Source organism: Triturus cristatus, chromosome 1_1 (genome assembly GCF_964204655.1).
Source record: "Triturus cristatus chromosome 1_1, aTriCri1.1, whole genome shotgun sequence".
Classification (NCBI taxonomy): Eukaryota; Metazoa; Chordata; class Amphibia; order Caudata; family Salamandridae; genus Triturus; species Triturus cristatus.
In genome coordinates, this window is record NC_140579.1 from 149,216,880 (window position 1) to 149,234,734 (window position 17,855).

A 17,855-nucleotide genomic window follows, 5' to 3' on the forward strand; every position below is an offset into this window, starting at 1 on the left:
TATGTCACTTTCTGTTGGACCTTGTGAGCTAAAAGCACCCCTCATTCTAACGACAGGTTGTGGTGAAAATTTGCTAGGCTTATATTTGCTAAAAAGATTGCATGCAACGCTATATTGTTCTCCCTCAGGAGTACAACTTACATTAGGCAAGAAAGTGATTTCCCCGATGTATTTGTCTAAAAATGCAATGCCACCTGAATTATCATCCCTTCCGGATGTCCTTTGGGCTACTGGTCCCAATGATGTGGGTCTTTTGGAAATACCGCCATATGTGGTAACTTTAAAGGCCAATGTCAGATTGCCACGCATTCCCCAGTATAAGATCTCCAATGAAGGTCAGAAAGCGTTGTTAGAAATTGTCAGCGATTTGATCAAGAAGGGTGTGATTGAAGAGACAGGAGGCAACGTTTGCAATAGTCCTGTTTTACCTGTCTTAAAACGAACGGACCCTTCACAGCCACCTGTTTACAGATTTGTGATTGATCTTAGAGAGGTTAATAAGATTGTTGTACCACAGTTTCCAGTTGTCCCTGATATAACTGCCTTGTTAACTATGATTCCAGCCTCCGCTGCATGGTTCTCAGTGATCGATCTAAAGAATGCTTTCTTTAGCATCCCAATTGCAGAGGAGAGCAGAGACATTTTTGGCTTTAGTTTAGGAGGTCGCAGCTTCCGCTTTAAACGCGCTCCTCAGGGCTACTGTGAAAGTCCATCAATATACAGCCAAGCTTTAAAAGCGCAGCTTAATGCACTTGTTTTACCCAGTGGCGCTATCCTCATTCAGTATGTTGACGATTTACTAATCGCCGCGGATACTGAAAAGATTTGCAAAGAAGCTACATTGTCATTGTTGCGTCATTTGTCTGCCTTTCATCACAAAGTGTCTCTCTCAAAATTGCAATATTGTCGACAAGAAGTGACCTATTTAGGTCATCTCTTATCGAAGGAGGGAAGGAAACTGACCCCAGAAAGAATTCAAGCCATTGCACAGTTGAGTGTGCCAAGAACACAGAGAGAAGTGCGTGCTTTCTTGGGCATTACTTCATACTGTAGGCATTGGATTCCTAATTTTTCCTTGTTGGCAAAACCTTTGTTAGCATTGACATGCAAAGACACACCGAATCCTATTCCATGGTCTGAAGAGTGTCAGAAGAGTTTTTTGGAATTGCGTAATGCATTGTGTTCAGCTCCTGTGTTGGGTACCCCTGACTACAGCAAGCCTTTTACATTGTATGTTCATGAGAAAGATTGTTGCGCATTATCAGTGTTAACACAGCCTTTTGGCAACAGACCGCGTCCATGCGCGTATTTTTCGTCAACCTTGGACCCTGTAGCGAGGGCATTGCCAAGTTGTCTGAGAGCCACAGCCGCCGCAGCTATGTCTATTCGACAGTCTGCTGGACTAGTAATGGATAACACATTGATTGTTATGGTCCCACATGCTGTGGACACATTGTTAAACAGGACCAAGACACAACACTTAACTAGTGCGCGATTATCTGGTTATGAGCTGACACTGTTAGCAAATCATATACACATAAAGAGATGCAACACATTGAATCCAGCTACACTATTACCAATTCCAGCAGACCTAGATGAGATTGAGCAACATGATTGTCTGTTCAGAACAGAAGAAGAAACGAAAGGGAGAGTAGATCTTAAAGATACTCCCCTAACTGAGTGTGATGGTACTTTATGGGTGGATGGTTCGTGTTTCAAGCTTCCGAATGGTGATACGACTGCTGCATATGCTATTACGACTTTGCACACGATTGTTGAAACTTCGCGTGTGCCACAGAATTCGGCTCAAGCAGCAGAATTGATTGCCCTTACGAGAGCATGCGTGTTGTCTGAAGGAATGAAAGTGAACATATATACAGACAGCCAGTACGCCTTTGGCGTGGCTCATAATTTTGGGCGATTGTGGAAAGAACGTGGGTTCCTGACTTCGCATGGAGCTAAGATTCAGAATGGCAAGTTGGTGAATGATCTCCTTGAGTCGCTGACCCTACAGTTGCAAGTTGCGATTATGAAATGCAGTGCGCACAAGAAAATCACTGATGATGTTGGTCGTGGTAATGCGTTTGCTGATGAAGTCGCGAAAGAAACAGCAAAAGATGTGAAGACTCGAATGTATGTTGCAGGCCCTGCCAGATGGGTTGGTGATGTTGGAATGTGTGAAAACACAATAGAAAGTGTAAAGTCCCTTCAAGCTGAAGCCACTGCGAAAGAGTTAAGCAAGTGGAGAGAAAGTATGGGTAAGTTGGATGAGAATGGTTGTTGGATTGATTTGTCAGAACATAGGCGATGGTTGTTGCCTGATGCATATGTGCTTCCAGTGGTTACTATGGCACATGGAATGGCACACATCAGTACGAAAGGAATCTGTAAGTTGTTGGCTCCAGTATGGCAGAATGCTGGAATTCCTAAGTGTGCAGAGAATGTGGTCAAGAATTGTATGGTATGCTTGAAGTACAACCCTGGTAGGGGAACCCCAACTCCAGCTGGTCATTTTGCGCCTCCATCATATCCATTTGAAGTTTTGCAGCTAGATTTTATCCACATGGAAAGGTGCAACAACCTGAAATATGTATTGGTGGTTGTTTGCGCTTTCTCAAAATGGATAGAGGCCTATCCTCTAAAAGATAACACTGCTCTATCCACAGCCAAAGCCCTTGTGAAGGAATTTTTCCCTAGGTTTGGAATGCCAAGAATGGTGTGGAGTGATAATGGGAGTGAGTTTGTTGGCCAAGTGATGAAGAATGTGTGTGAGGGACTAGGTATAAGGCAGAAATTTCACGCTGCAAATCACCCCCAATCAGCTGGATTAGTGGAGCGCTACAATGGCGCTCTTAAACTCAAACTGGCCAAAATCCAAGCGAGCTCAGGTCTTAAATGGCCTGACGCTCTGCCTCTAGCACTCCTGTCCACTAGAATGACCGTGCACTCATGAGTGGGACTTAGTCCTTATGAGGTTGTTTTTGGCCGCCCGGCCAATGTATGGGGTGTGCCAAGACCGACGAAATTCAGTGAAATCGAACACCCAGTACTGCTTGATTACTTGTATGATTTGACGGTTAAACTGCGTGTTTTACACCAACAGGTGCACGGTACTCTCCCCCCGGCCTCTGAGGCTCCAGGACACCCCATTGACCCTGGCGCGTGGGTGCTCATCAAAAACTTTCAGCGGAAAACCAACGATGAGCCCCGCTGGATTGGTCCTCATCTCGTGCTACTGTCTACAAGATCAGCTGTTCAAGTAAAGGGGAAAAGGAACTGGATCCACGGCGCCCACGTGAAGAGGATCCCTTTGCCTCTGCCGTATGACCAGTGGGTCCAGGAGGGTATCGCAGACTCTGAAACAGACACTGTACCTCGTTTTTTGCCGTTCAGTGATGCACGCATAAAAGGCACAACTTCAGACCAGGAGAGTGACGATATTTTGCAAGAAGCTGTGCCACCGTCAATTCGATTGGACACTACAGAGCCTGAACTCTTGTTCCAAGACCAAACAGTACCTGGCCGTCTCCATTACAATCTGAGACCAAGGCCTATGGACAAATAAATATTCTTTTTCTTTTACCTTTTTATTTTTTGATAACCAGAGCTCTCCCATCTGAAGGACTTTCTTGATTTTTGTTTTTCGAACCACCATCCGGGTTCAGCCGCAGGGTCGCGGTGCCAAGACTTTGGGGTACAGGTCGAAGACGTTAGGTCGACGGTTCTGGTTGGTCTAGGGCGTTCCCTGGACTGACAGGCGTACTCCTTAGCAGAAGATACTCACCCGCCGCGAGCGGCACGATTAGAGGATGGAGTTTTGTAAGATGGAGAGACTCACTGAGGAAATGAACTTTAAAGCAAGAATATGTAAAACAATGAGGAGCAAACGCTTTGTATTTTTATGCCTGTTTGTATTATGTAGTATGGTAGTGTTTACTGTAGGATTTGTATTCTTCTCCTCTCAAGAGCCCATTGCCCCCACTGTACAGCCTATACCTCCTCCTACTATCTCCTCACACTCTTTTCACCCTCTGCCTGAACATGAACAAGTTAGACGATCAGAGTTTGTGAATAACTCGTTTATTCAGCTCCTGCACCAGCACCAACTAGTCATGAATACAACAAATTGTTGGGTGTGCGGTTTAATGCCACATACCATTAATAAGGGTATTCCCTATCTGGTGCTGCCGTATAGTTACAATGGATCGTCATGGGCATTCCAGACCATGTTTCTCTATGCACTAGATGCTTACTCCCCGCGACAACCGCGTTCCATCAGACCTAGCACCAATAATAAAGCTTTAATGAAAGGAGTTGCCGATATGAGCAGAGATATCGATGCATACTCATCCATTCCCAAAGAAGAGCTGAGAGCTTATGTAGGGTGGAACGCAACGGGGTATAGTATCAGTCTAGGTGAAAGACAGCAGAAAATCTCATCCCCAATCTGGGTCGTACCCCACATAGGTCGGTTCTGTTTGCAAGGTAATGGTCAGAATCCTAGAGCTCAACTGGGAAGAAGTGACTGTACTGAAACGTACACTTTTCCGTCACAGTTTTCCCCTGCGTTTTTGGCTGCCAAGGGTACATATTTTATCTGCAATGACCGAGCATATACATGGTTGCCCCCTGATTTCTCGGGCACATGTTATATTGCAAATCTGCTACCGCCAACATTTACTGCCGCCTCTGACTATCACAAGACCAGAGTTGTGAGAGGCGTGATTAGTAAGGAAGATACTGCCGGTCAGGAAGTGGGAGATTTCTTTTTGGGTTTCCTGCCGTTTTGGGGACCTATGGTCAATAGTAGGAACCTGAGACAACTGACTCGTGTGGTTGAATCCACTGTTAATGTTACGGCTGGTGCCCTTGGTAATTTGACAGCTGAGCTCCAAGCGGATCGCCTCATGACTTTGCAGAACCGCATGGTTCTAGACGTCATACTTGCAGACCGTGGTGGGGTATGTAAGGTTATCCAATCCAGTTGTTGCATTTTCATACCAGACAATGCTCCAACAGTTTATCAAGCCATCTCCAAACTGCATAAAATATCTGAGTCCATACACGTGGATAAAGGAGATTGGTCACTGGTGAGGTGGTTCTGGGAACTGATATCTGCCTGGGGTTGGAAAGTTCTGATGGTCATTGGAATGATCTTAGCCATCCTTTTCCTGTTCTGTCTGTGCGTACAGTGTGCTCCCGCGATATGTGGCCTCTGTGCTACATTATGTGTAAGGAAACCTGTATCGAGGGACGAGCTAAGTAATAGGATGATGCTACAGCAACATCTCCATGACTTCGTGAATATTGACCTAGACTCGGATTGAAATGAGTATAGTTATTGCCTATGTAAGGGCAAAAGGAGGGTCTGTCGTACTTTAGAATTTGGGACCGCGTAGGAGGCAGGGCCCTACCCCTGTCTATCTCGGTAATAGTGAACCACGAATGGTTAATGCGGTATGTACAAGTGCTTTGTGTAACGTTTTAGCTATGAATGCACTGTGTATACGCTATTTTACATCACTACGTGGGTTCCATTTTGTATCGGTGGCCATATTATGGTTGCCCTCACATAGGCTATATAGCATGAAGTGAAAACGGGCCTTTTTAGAGCACATGTACCTTCCTTTGACTTTTCTGGGACCTGGGCAGCTTGGCTCCGCCGCCCCAGGTCAAACTGGTCTCACGAGTTCCCCGTCCTCTGGCCACCTGTGATTAGCATCAGGGCTTGACACACCATAAAGTCTTTTCATCCTTCACAAGCCTCCAGCTAATCTCTTTCACACCTGACTGTTCCTGCTTTATGGCTTGTTTCCCAAAACAGGAGATGCTCATGTTTATTGGGGCCTATCGATATCTGATGTGGGATCTGAGCCTTGCTGGTTAAATAATTGCGGGCTGGCTTAACTGGAATGTGGGATGGTCATCATGACTCTGCCTTTTCGTTTGTAATGTATACTTTAAATGACCATACCATAAACCTAGGAATGTATGCCTGAAGCAGGAAATTCTGTATTTAAGGAGAAGCCCGTTTCTGTGATTTTCAGCAGTCTCCTGAGAACATACACGCTGTTGTACTTCTAGGATACCTGTAATTGGTCTGCAGCCAATAAACTGATCTTTGACTTCACCCAGAAGACTCTGTGTTTCTGTAGGTCTGAAACAGGAAGAACCCCGAAGTCATAGGGTGTGTTCCCCTGCACCGCTGGGCTTAAAATATCCAGTACTTCAACCTGCACACTTTCCCTGCGGAGAAGGCAAATCTCTTTTGCTGGTTTCTGCTCCTCTCCATAGCGTTTGACCCCCCTCCTCCACCCAATTCCACTACTCGCAGGGTGTTACCTAGGCTTTCTACACTAGCCACAGGGGGTGCATGTGACACAATGCAATTGAGTGGGACCGGGGCAAATGTACCAAACCGGCAGCTCCGGCTGTCTCCTGAGCCGTCTTGCCACCTTCTGCCAGTTCACTCCTAGACTCAGTCCTTGCCACCCTACCTCCTTCCAGAGAGGCCTTTACTCCAGAGCTGTGATCCCCAGCTTGCCCCAGCACCCCTCCACTGCAGTATCTGGTGCTGACTCCTGGAAATTCACGAAATGTCAGCGACCCCACTCCCGAGCCACGCCCTCCCACCGCGGGACTTGGAACGCACCGGATTACTCCCGTGGATCCGCAGTCATCAGCAGACCGGCTCACATTAGATCGGAAAGAAGGTATTATGGGGGGCGGGGGGGGGGGTAGGTGGAAAGTAGAGAGGGAGCCGGGGAGGTCTAAGGGGCCTCCAGAGCTACATTACCGGGCTAGAGGGACATAACGACCCACGGCCGCTTAGCTGACGGCCGCCATGGTCCCCCGCTGTTCCTGAATCCCAAATCTTTAGAAAAATGGAAGATAAAGTAGGCTTATTAGAGGCTGATCTCTCCCGGACGGCTGAAGCAAAGTCAGAGGCACAGAGACTGTTGGATGAGCCCCGTCAAGATTTCAGGATTAAGTTAGACCAGAAGTGCAAAGCACAATGGTTTGCAAAATCAATGCAGAATTTTGAGTATGGGGAAAAATCAGGCGCGCTCTTGGCTTGGAAGGCTAGATTGGATCCGTCTAGGAACCACATAAATAATTTAATAGTAAATGAAAATGGGGATACATCTAATAAACTAGAGGATATGCAAACCTGCTTAGTTACCCTATTTTCTGAGCTATATAAGGAAGAAAACTCCCGAATCCTGAGGCCTTTAAAGCCTGTCTAAGTGAAACATCCTTACCTACTTTAACACCACATAGCCGTGAACTGCTTGATGCCCCAATATCTAGAGATGAGATTTGTTTGAGTCTTGGTAAAAGCAAGAGCAATAAAGCGGCAGGCACAGATGCACTCCCAAATGTGGTGTATAAACTCCTAATAGAGGAGTTAGACCCAATCATTGAGACTCAGTTTAATTTGGTCTTTCAACCAGGGGGTCAAGTTCCTAGGTCCTGGAAGGAGGCAACAATTGTACTTATTTTGAAACCCACTAAAGATCCTTCGAGAGCAGATTCTTAGAGACCAATCTCCTTGTTGAATGCAGATTATAAGATCGTTATGAGCATTCTGGCAGGGAGATTGGCCAAGCTTGCACCACAACTGATCAATCTAGATCAGAAGGGTTTTATCCCTAAGAGATATATTCAAGAACAGACCCAGTAACTCATAGGCATTATAGATCTTGCCTCTGAACGAGTCAAGCCCTTGGCCATGGTAGCCCTTGATGCGGCCAAGGCGTTCGATAGTGTGTGCTGGGAGTACCTGTGGGAAGTGTTGAGAACAATGGGTTTTGGATCTACTTTTCTATATACTCTAGAAAAGTGCTACGAGTGTGCCTCAGCTAGGATTTTGCTAAATGGGACCTTAACATCAAGTTTTAATATATTTAGAGGGACACGACAGGGTTGCCCCCCTCACACCCTTATTATTTGAATTATATATAGAGCCACTAGCCCAGGTGATAAGGTCGGATACCTCTATAACTCCCTTTATTATAGCAGCAAGGTCGCTCTTTAAGCGGACGACCTGTTGTTATATACTGCCAATCCGGCCGCAGCAATACCAAGGGCTGAAGCTCGGGTCAGTATCGGGGTATTTAGTCAATCCATCAAAAACCAAGGTGATGTGCTGGAACATACAAGACTGGGAGGGGAAAGTTAGCCAAGATTTTCAATATTTGGGTAATATAATTGTGTAAGAAATAGATAAGATCCCGCAGATCAATTTAAATAGGGTTGCAAGAGAAATAGACAGATTGGTTATACTCCCCAAATTAACCTATTTGTTTACCGCCACCCCCCTTGTTTTTCCCAAGTTAGGTATTAATAAAATCCAGGGGAAGATCGTAAGCTTCATATGGGCCTATAAGGGCGCAAAACCGGCATGGAAGAAGCTTAGGCGTAGGCTCATTAAAGGAGGCGTGGCTCTCCCAGATATTACTTGGTACTGCGCAACCATCTAATTTAAAAACATTTGGATGATGCTGGGGAAGGCGGACGATTCAACCTGGGGGAGGGTTTTGGGTGAAATGTTGAGGAAGGAAGGTGGTGATGGTTTTATGTACAAATTTGGTGCCCCCAGGTAATTCAAAAAAGTGTGTCTAAAAATATTGAAATCTTCCCTCCAGTTATGGTATAAGGTTAAAAGTAGGTGGGGTCTAGGCTACTATTCAGGCTTTGCCCCAATCTGGGAATCTCCGGGGACTCCGTTATGTTTGAAAGACAGTTTGAGCATACCAGTCAGAAGGCCAGGCATTATACAATGGTCAGACCTGATATCATCGGGGGCGTCCACCCTTGGGAGGTTCTGAGAGCAAAGATTGGGAACGATTTTTCCAGGTTTAAGTATATTCAATTATCCTCATGGTTTACGTCCGAAAATAAAGAAGCCTGCGGCGATTAGAAGTTGGAGCTATTTCTACAGGACGTTAATCTTAAGAACAAGTAAGTCTCTAAGTGGTATGAGAAACTCTTGGAGACGGATGAGGAGTGCTCACCGCAACATTTAGTCTGGAATGGGGCTGCCCTTGGGTGTGATATAGAGGCAGTTTGGAAACACTCCCTGAGGCTTCTATACAAATTTGTAAAACCAGCTAACCTGAAAAAGAATCATTTCTTCACCATAAATCGCCTATATTGGACACCGGCAAAGATAGCAAAGTTTGCCCCTACTCCTCCCCCCAAGTGCCCAAGATGTGACTGTATAAAAGCTAACGATTTGCATATCTTATTTGAATGTCCGAAGTTGAGAGACTATTGGGGTGGAATTGAGAATGCTTTTAGGGGAATCTTTGGTAGAGAGATCGCCCTGAGCATGGCTCTTGTTCTATTCGGAGAAGATGGTGCAATCAGTAAGAGGCTGAAGAACCCACATAGTGTGCTGTTGTTCTACCTGATCCTGATAGCCAGGAGGGAAATCTGTATAAAATGGAGGGATCCCCGGCCCCCAACGGTGGAAGCTTTGGTCAAGGCATTAAAATTGCCTCTTTAGATCAAGCAGTGGTGGAGGAGAACAACCTCAATATTTGGCTTGACTTTCTGACATGGAGTAGAGCCTTGGGTTTTGAACATCTTCCCTTGGTCCAATGATTACACCATGACACCAACAATGGTGTGGGTCTGGTAAGGTTTGCAGACTGAAGTGAATGCAGAGGCCGCAGGACGCACAGTTCAGTAGGGCAGCTATATAAAGTATTGCAGACGCTTTTTCGTGATATGAGGATTATAAAAATAAAAAGAGAATGTTTTCCCCAGACAGTGGAAGTATATTGCTGATATTCCAGAAGCTAGTGGAAGGAGACCTAGGGACTGAAGTGTGGAGAGAAAAAACAAGGCTCCTTTAGAAATTCAGTTAGGCCTTTGGCTGAGATGAGCTGCTGAGTAGTCTTCCTGTAGCACTGTCAAATTCATCTGCAGAGTCCCTCAAGCTTCATCGCTTAGTCACACCCTCTTCAACGCATACACAATCCATCTAACCAGTGTTATCCGTGCACATCAACATCCTCTCCCACACAGTCAACACACAACTCCTACTCTTCCTCATGGACAAGACCTCCAACACAAGAAACAAGTTCACAGTCTGCATGACCGAAGACGATAACTGGATGAAAGCCAGCAGTCTCAAGCACAACACGGACAAGACCGAAGTAGTGATCTTTGGCAAGAACACCACACGTGGGACTCCAACTGGTGGCTAGTTGAACTTCTGACCCACACCCCATGCCAGGAACCTCAGAACAATCAACAGCAAACTGGACATGACTGCACAAGTCAACACCATCACTGCATCCTGTTCGACACCCTGAAGATGCTGAGGAAGATCTACAAATGGTCCCCAAGCAAAACTGTCACCAGCAAGTTGGACTATGAGAACACCCTCTATGCCGGGATCACCAAGAAACTCACTAGAAACCTACAGACCATCCAGAACAGGGCAGCCAGACTCATCCTCTACCTCCCACACAGAAATCAAATTACACCACACCTCAGGGAGCTACAATTGCTTCCAATACACAATCACACTCAATTCAGACTCCTCACACACACACATTTAAGGCACTCCACACCTCGGGTCCCACCTACCTGAACAGTCGGATCTCCTTCCACCAGCCATCCAGGCACCTCCACTCCACTGGACTCCTATATGCAACCATTCCACGCATACACTGAACCAGATCAGGAGGACAACTGTTCTCTTACATTGCTCCTACAGTATGGAAACAACATCCTTCTCCACATCAGAGCCTCTTCCTTGAATTCTGCAAGAAACTGAAGTCCTTGCCTTTCAATTAAGCTGGGGCGGGGCAGTTTGAAGGGAAGGATTTTGCCTGCCAAAGTGGGCATTACACAATCTACCCATACCTTAGAAGAGGGTTGGGCGGAAATCAGGGCCAGTCTGCAGCCAAGTCCCACAGAGATTTTGCTGGCAAGATTCTCCAGCCTCCAAAATTGGAATTTGTGCTCTCACCCCAGGGAATCCAGGTGGTGGAAAACCAGGCAGGCATGATCGGGCAGAGGGATAGCCCATTGGGGAAATCTGCTCCATTTGACTCTTAATTTATCCCCAAGTCTTAAAAGAAAAAAATGAATGCTGATTTTGTAGGGCTGCGTATTACATTCTCACTAGAAGGCTAGAGTGGCTGAAAGCATTGTCTGTGGAAAAATAACTAATCGTATCGCGCTCAGTGAGATGTCTGCGCTTTGACTGCCTTATATTACTTAACATTATTTAATAAACCAATGTTTTACAAATTGGTCTATGCTAGAGTTGTTTCACAATGAATAGATGGCTTTTCTGCATGTTGAAAAGTAATTCCATGAGGTCAATTGTTGAAATGCCTTGTCAGAATGCTATAAAAAAACATGTTATACTAACATTTATTTTCCATGGTTTTCGACAGGTTGTTGCCTATCATTACTGCCAAGCAGACAATGCATACACATGCCTTGTGCCAGAGTTTGTACACAATGTTGCATCCCTGCTATGCCGCTCTCCGCAGCTGGTGGCCTACAGGGAACAGTTGCTGCGTGAGCCTCACCTTCAGAGCATGCTCAGCCTACGCTCTTGTGTGCAAGATCCTATGGCTTCATTCAGGAGAGGAGTGCTTGAGCCTCTGGAAAACCTTCACAAAGGTAAGACAATCATCACACAGTCACTGTGAGGCACAGTTGGTTATTGAGGAGCAGACAGTATGACATCTGCCTAAGACCCACTCATGCTGGGAATTTAGAAATTCTTTCTACCACTAATAAATTGTAACTTGTGTAGGAGGGCTTCCAATCCTATTCGAATAGTTGTTCCCCGCTGCTTGCCCCAACAATTAAAATCATGTCATGTGCAGTCAATAAAGGCAATTACATGTTTCAGTTATTGGGTACTTATATGTTTTCTTCTGCTTGCAGAGAGGAAGATTCCAGATGAAGATTATATTATTCTGATTGATGGTTTGAATGAAGCAGAGTTTCACAAACCTGATTACGGTGACACAATAGTGTCTTTTCTAAGTAAAATCATTGGAAAGTTCCCCCCTTGGTTGAAGCTGATAGTCACAGTCAGGACCACTCTTCAGGTACCATGTGGAAAATCATATTTTGCGTGCTTTCCCTAACATTTCTGTTTCTATAGTTTGGGTGTATCTCTAGCTTCTTATGATCCGCTTCTTAATTAATAATACCAAATAAAAATTGTTCGCCCTTAGTTGGCAGGGTATGCCCAGACGTGGGTCCCTTGCTCACTTTGCCACTGGATTCAAGCTAACCTGGCTTATGAGGGGTGTCACCTCTAAACCATTCCCAGGATCCTTGTTTCCGGTTCAGGGAAGACCTAGTTTGGCAGTTCGGGCTGGACTGTTCCCATGAGGCACAGGGTCAACACTGATTTGCATATAGCTGGGTATGAACTGAGGTGGCGAAGTGAGCTAAAGAACGATGATGGATTGAACCCAGATCTGTGACTGGGGATTGTCTGAAAAGTTTTAGTGCTCTGTCCATCATCTCCTTATGTTTGTTTGCCTTAAGTTGGCAGGGTATTCCCAAACATGGGTCCCTTGCTCACTTTGCCACTGGATTCAAGCTAGCTTGGCTGATGAGGGGTGTTACCCCGAAATCGGTCCCAGGATGTTTGTTTCCGGTTCAGGGAAGACCTGGTTTGACAGTTTGGGCTGGACTGTTCCCATGAGGCACAGGATCAAGACTGATTTGCATATAGCTGGGTCTGAACTGAGGTGGCAAAGTGAGCTATTGATGGATTCAACCCAGATCTGTGACTGGGGGTGAGTGTCTAAAAAGTTTCAGCACTCAATCCATCACCTCCTTGTGTTTGCTTTGCTCTATCAATACTTTTCAGATGTGAAGAATTCTCCCAAAGGGGGTTTCCCTTCATGAACAGTAAAGCTATTTGCATTATGGCTTTTCGTTGAGATGCACAGGATAACTAATTTAGATTCATTACTAAAGGTGATGGTTGTTCTTGCCACTGAGACACATAGGATAAATAATTTAAATGTATTGCTTACGTTTTTTATGTTCATATTTCAGGAAATCACCAAACTGCTGCCCTTCCACAGGATCTTTCTCGATCGTCTGGAAGAAAATGAAGCCATAGACCAGGATCTGCAGGCCTATATCCTACATCGTATCCACAGCAGCTCTGAGATCCAAAATAACATCTCCCTCAATGGCAAAATGGACAACACAACATTTGGCAAACTGAGTTCTCATCTCAAGACCCTAAGCCAAGGGTCATACCTGTACCTGAAATTAACTTTTGACCTCATTGAGAAGGGTTACCTGGTGCTGAAGAGTTCCAGCTATAAAGTTGTCCCAGTGTCCTTATCTGAGGTTTATCTACTGCAGTGCAACATGAAATTTCCTACACAGTCGTCCTTTGACCGTGTCATGCCACTTCTGAACGTGGCTGTAGCCTCTTTGCATCCTCTGGCTGATGAGCATATTTAACAGGCCATTAACGCAGGCAGCGTGGAAGGTGTTTTAGAGTGGGAGGACTTCCAGCAGCGGATGGAGAACCTTTCCATGTTCTTGATAAAACGACGGGACATGACTCGCATGTTTGTACACCCTTCCTTTCGGGAGTGGCTGATCTGGAGGGAGGATGGTGAAAAGACAAAGTTCCTATGTGACTCCAGGTAAGCGTTTTCCTACCTTTTGTTCAAAACTTCCATATGGTATACATGCTTACTTATGCACTAAAAATCTAAACACTTTATTCATTAACAAGTTTATAAATATAGATTATAGGTGTTAGGAAAGAACATGTTTATTTTCTTCAGTTTTTCTCTATATTTTTACATTTCTTTGTACAGTCCGAAATATTTGCCCTGGCAGGAAGGGCCATGATTTTCTGAAGTCACTGAAGATCGTTTGGAACTCTTATGTATGATTGCCTCAGCACATGCCTCTAAATGTTGCTATTGTTAGTAAGTAATCACACGTTGGATCCCATAATTTCCTCTTAGTGGAATTTGACTAATAATGCCTGATTCATGCGGCATTATACATGAATTTAGGCTGACTGACCAGGACCTTCTCATAAAAGCCAACAATTATTAACAAAATATCTAGCATTGCCAAATATGTATCAAAAACCTAAGGTACTAAGTGATAAAAGCTGCTGTCTAACCTATTTACGCCAGTTGGTACAGTCTGGGTCTTGGGAGAGATACTTCTCACAGAATGTGATCGCTTCACTTGTTGCAGGCATGTAGATATCCTGATTAGGCACATGCATGTGCTGTATTCATTGCCAGTGCAACAGTTATCTCCAGGGCCCTATAACATTACCTAATGGTATATATTTTGTTTTTGCTAACCATTAGAGCCTCTTTAGTAAATATTTTAGCTGCCTCAGATTATTATCCAAACATGGCAAACAGCTGGAATATACTTGTAAAGGTTTTGATGAATATTACATGGGTGTATTTCTGTATGAATGTGTCTTCAGTGGCATAAAACCAGCAAAGGAGCACTTTACTCGATAAAGGTTTTACAGTGGGTTATGCAAGAGAGGGGTAGCATGGGCACAGCACCAAGGGCAGGGATGAGGGGATCTGAGAATATTCATAGAAGATGGAAGCAACAATAAGCTTGTGCAGTCTCCTCTTTGCTCAATCAGAGTGAGATTTCAAGGGGAAGGGAAATGTTACCTTTATATCCAAGGTTAAATGGAAGGGAGTGCAGATTATATTTGTTTATCTAATTCGAAACTAGGGAAACTCATTTTGCAGTTGCTGTGGTTATTTTACTTCAACAAAATGGCAAACAATAGCTTGTCCCACCCTCATCCTTTAGTCACAAACACCTGCTTTGTCTTTAAAGGTTCTCTTGATTATTCACTGCATTAAGTACTGTAGCTGGTGTGGATGTTACTTACAAGAAGTGCAAGAGAGTGAACAGACAATTTGACCTGGCACCAGATGTGCATCCCATTTAAAACATGGAATCGTTTTGGTCAGTTTGTTAGCTGCCTTTGTGACATTATCTCACTCTTCTGTTTCCTTCTGGAATTAAGCTATAATTGATTTAAATAATATAATTTGCCTAACATTAGAGTTTTTTCTTCAGAGCAAGGAACTGTGGCACGTGTCCTGGGACAGGTGTGATGAATCAGAAAGGCAATTCATCAAAAGACATTTTGGCATCAAGTAAAATGGCCTTGACTGGGTAATGGGCTGTAGTGACTTTTCAAAGATGAGGACACAGTAGTCAAAGGCGAAATGTCTTGCTGAAAACTATCGTTACATATAAGGGTAAACCCAAAAGTACTGGGACCTGGGTAATAGACAGTACAGTGTAGGGTGGACCCAGTAAACAATATTTTGCCAACAAACACAGTAAACGTACATTCACAAAACATAAAGAGAAGCAATGCATAAATTAAATGATTGACCAGTGTTATTTAATCACACCGTCATATTGTCAAATACATAAGTTACATCGTAAAATTCACCCACAAAGTGCCCGGAATAAAAAGGAGAGGGGGGTTGTAGGAAAAGTTGGTGGTTTTTGTGAGGATGAAGTGATATGGAGAGGTAAAGAAATTGTGCAAGCAACTAATTCACAGTTAACATAAAAATTAGGCTTGTTATTTTGCCACTAGAACACAATGGTTGACACAACTTATAATAGCCATGCAAAACAAGAAAACACAGTAGAACAATCTCCGTTGATCTTAGGCTGGCTCAAAGAGAAGTGTTGATGTTTCGACCCCGAATACTTGTAGGTTCATTAACACCTTACATGGGGGTCTTCCTCAGGACTGTAACAGGGGAGTGGGCACCATATGAAGCCCTACATGGAGGGCTGAGTTGGCAATAGATTGGGCGCGTAGGCTCCAATACAACGAGAGCAGGATACCTGCACGCTCATCGGATAAAATCCCTCCATCCTGATTCAGACAGCACCAGACGTATAGCGATTCTGCATTGTTTGGTTCCGGTTTTCCTTTTGAGACATTTTTGTTTCACCGAGGAGCAATTCTGTGCCCTCGAGTGCCACGAATTTTGGCAGAATGAGCAGGTTTTTGTTTGTGAGGTCCTAGCCGATGAATACGGGCAGGGCTGCTCTGACTAGTGTGGATGGAACATGTCGGATTTTATCCGATGAGCGTGCAGGTATCCCGCTGTCGTTGTATTGGAGTCTATGCGCCTGATCTATTCCCAACTCAGCCCTCCTTGTAGGGCTTCATATGGTGCCCACTCCCTTATCACAGTCCTGAGGAAGACCCCCACGTAAGGTGTTAATGAACCTACAGGTATTCGGGGTCGAAACGTCGACACTTCTCTTTGAGCCAGCCTAAAAACAACGGAGATTGCTCTACTGTGTTTTCTTTTGTTGCATGGCTCTTAAAAGTTGTATCAACCACTGTGTTCTAGTGGCGAAATAACAAGCCTAATTTTGATGTTACCTGTGAATCAGTTGCTTGCACAATTTCTTTACCTCTCCATATCAGGTTATCCTCACGAAAACTACCAACTTTTCCTACAATCCCCCTCTCCTTTTTTTTCCGGGCACTTTGTGTATGAATTTTACGATGTTACTTATGTATCGTAGAATATGACGGTCTGATTAAATAACACTGGTCAATCATTTAATTTATGCATTGCTTCTCTTTACGTTTTGTGAATGTACGTTTACTGTGTTTGTTGGCAAAATACTGTTTACTGGGACCACCCTACAATGTACTTGCTGAAAACTATGGCCCCTGTCTGATCAACTTCAGGGATGATAATAATGCAATGTCATCCATCTTGACAGCGATGCATTGCTTTGTCTTGTCAGCATCCTTGTGATGTGGTTTTTGTCTGGGGAGCACAATGACATGATTAGATTCAGTCAGAGCTTCAGTAGTCCCATACCTGTTCCCAACAAGGTCATCTTATAGTTGTAACGCAAACCTCCCAACGCAGGTGTTTTGCAGCATAAACATGGTTAGTCATCCTTCAGTTTCTGCACCCGTCTCCAACACTTTATCATCACCCTTTTTGCTTGTACAGTTGTTGCCATATGTTTGCCAGGGCACCTTGCTATCTGCCATATCGCACAGCAGGAAACCCTTGCTCTTGCAGCAACTGCACCCTCTGACCATGGGCAACACTACGCACAGCAAGCCCAAAGCAGAGTGCTGCATTGCATCCATTGAGAGAGCCATACTATCCCAGTGAGAGGAACTGTCAGAGTACAGAGCAGCCTGCACACACACTGAAAGGGCCCCACTTGACTTCAACAGGGCACATCAAAAGGGCAAAGTCTTTTAAGGGATGAGAGTGCTGCCTCCACTTTTGGAGATAGTCTCTTGTTCCTATTTCTAACTCAGTGCTTCTTCCTGCATGCTCCTCACCATTCCCAGCCATGTCCTTGATTGCCTCCAATTCCATTGTCCTTTACTTCATCATCACAATGGTAGGTAGTGCCTAAAGTATTGTTTACTGTCTATGAAAGGCTGATGGGGAATATAAGTTGAGTGTCTATTATCTGAAGATGCATTCTGGAGTACCATTATCAGATAATGAGAACCAAACAAATGTATCTTTTAAGCTCACTAGATTTATAACTTTTATCTTTGCCCTCCTTTATCGATTGGAGTGCCCTTGCGATCTAACTCTTCCCAAAATCGAACCTGTTTACACTCTTCTAAGTACCACATTATGCAGTTTACAGTTCCACAGATTATATGTATAATTAAAACACATAGACATTTTCATTTCGAGTGCAACAGTCATTAACAGCACAAAGTTGTACAACGTGCGATGTATATTATGTGATGTGGCATCGTTTCGGTTGAAACATGTTATATGGTGGAAAAGTATATGGTTAGGGTG

The 17,855-nt window shown here is 44.4% G+C and overlaps 1 protein-coding gene across 1 annotated transcript in view; it reads left to right on the forward strand.

The window, feature by feature from the left end:
* The first annotated feature begins 10,061 nt into the window (after nt 1-10,061).
* Nucleotides 10,062-17,855, forward strand: part of LOC146869866 (protein TANC2-like) — an 869,459-nt gene continuing 861,665 nt past the window's right edge. The window contains 4 exon segments of the mRNA XM_085640656.1: nt 10,062-10,166; nt 11,421-11,652; nt 11,923-12,089; nt 13,057-13,664. Coding sequence (XP_085496782.1) covers nt 10,062-10,166; nt 11,421-11,652; nt 11,923-12,089; nt 13,057-13,664 — 1,112 coding nt within the window.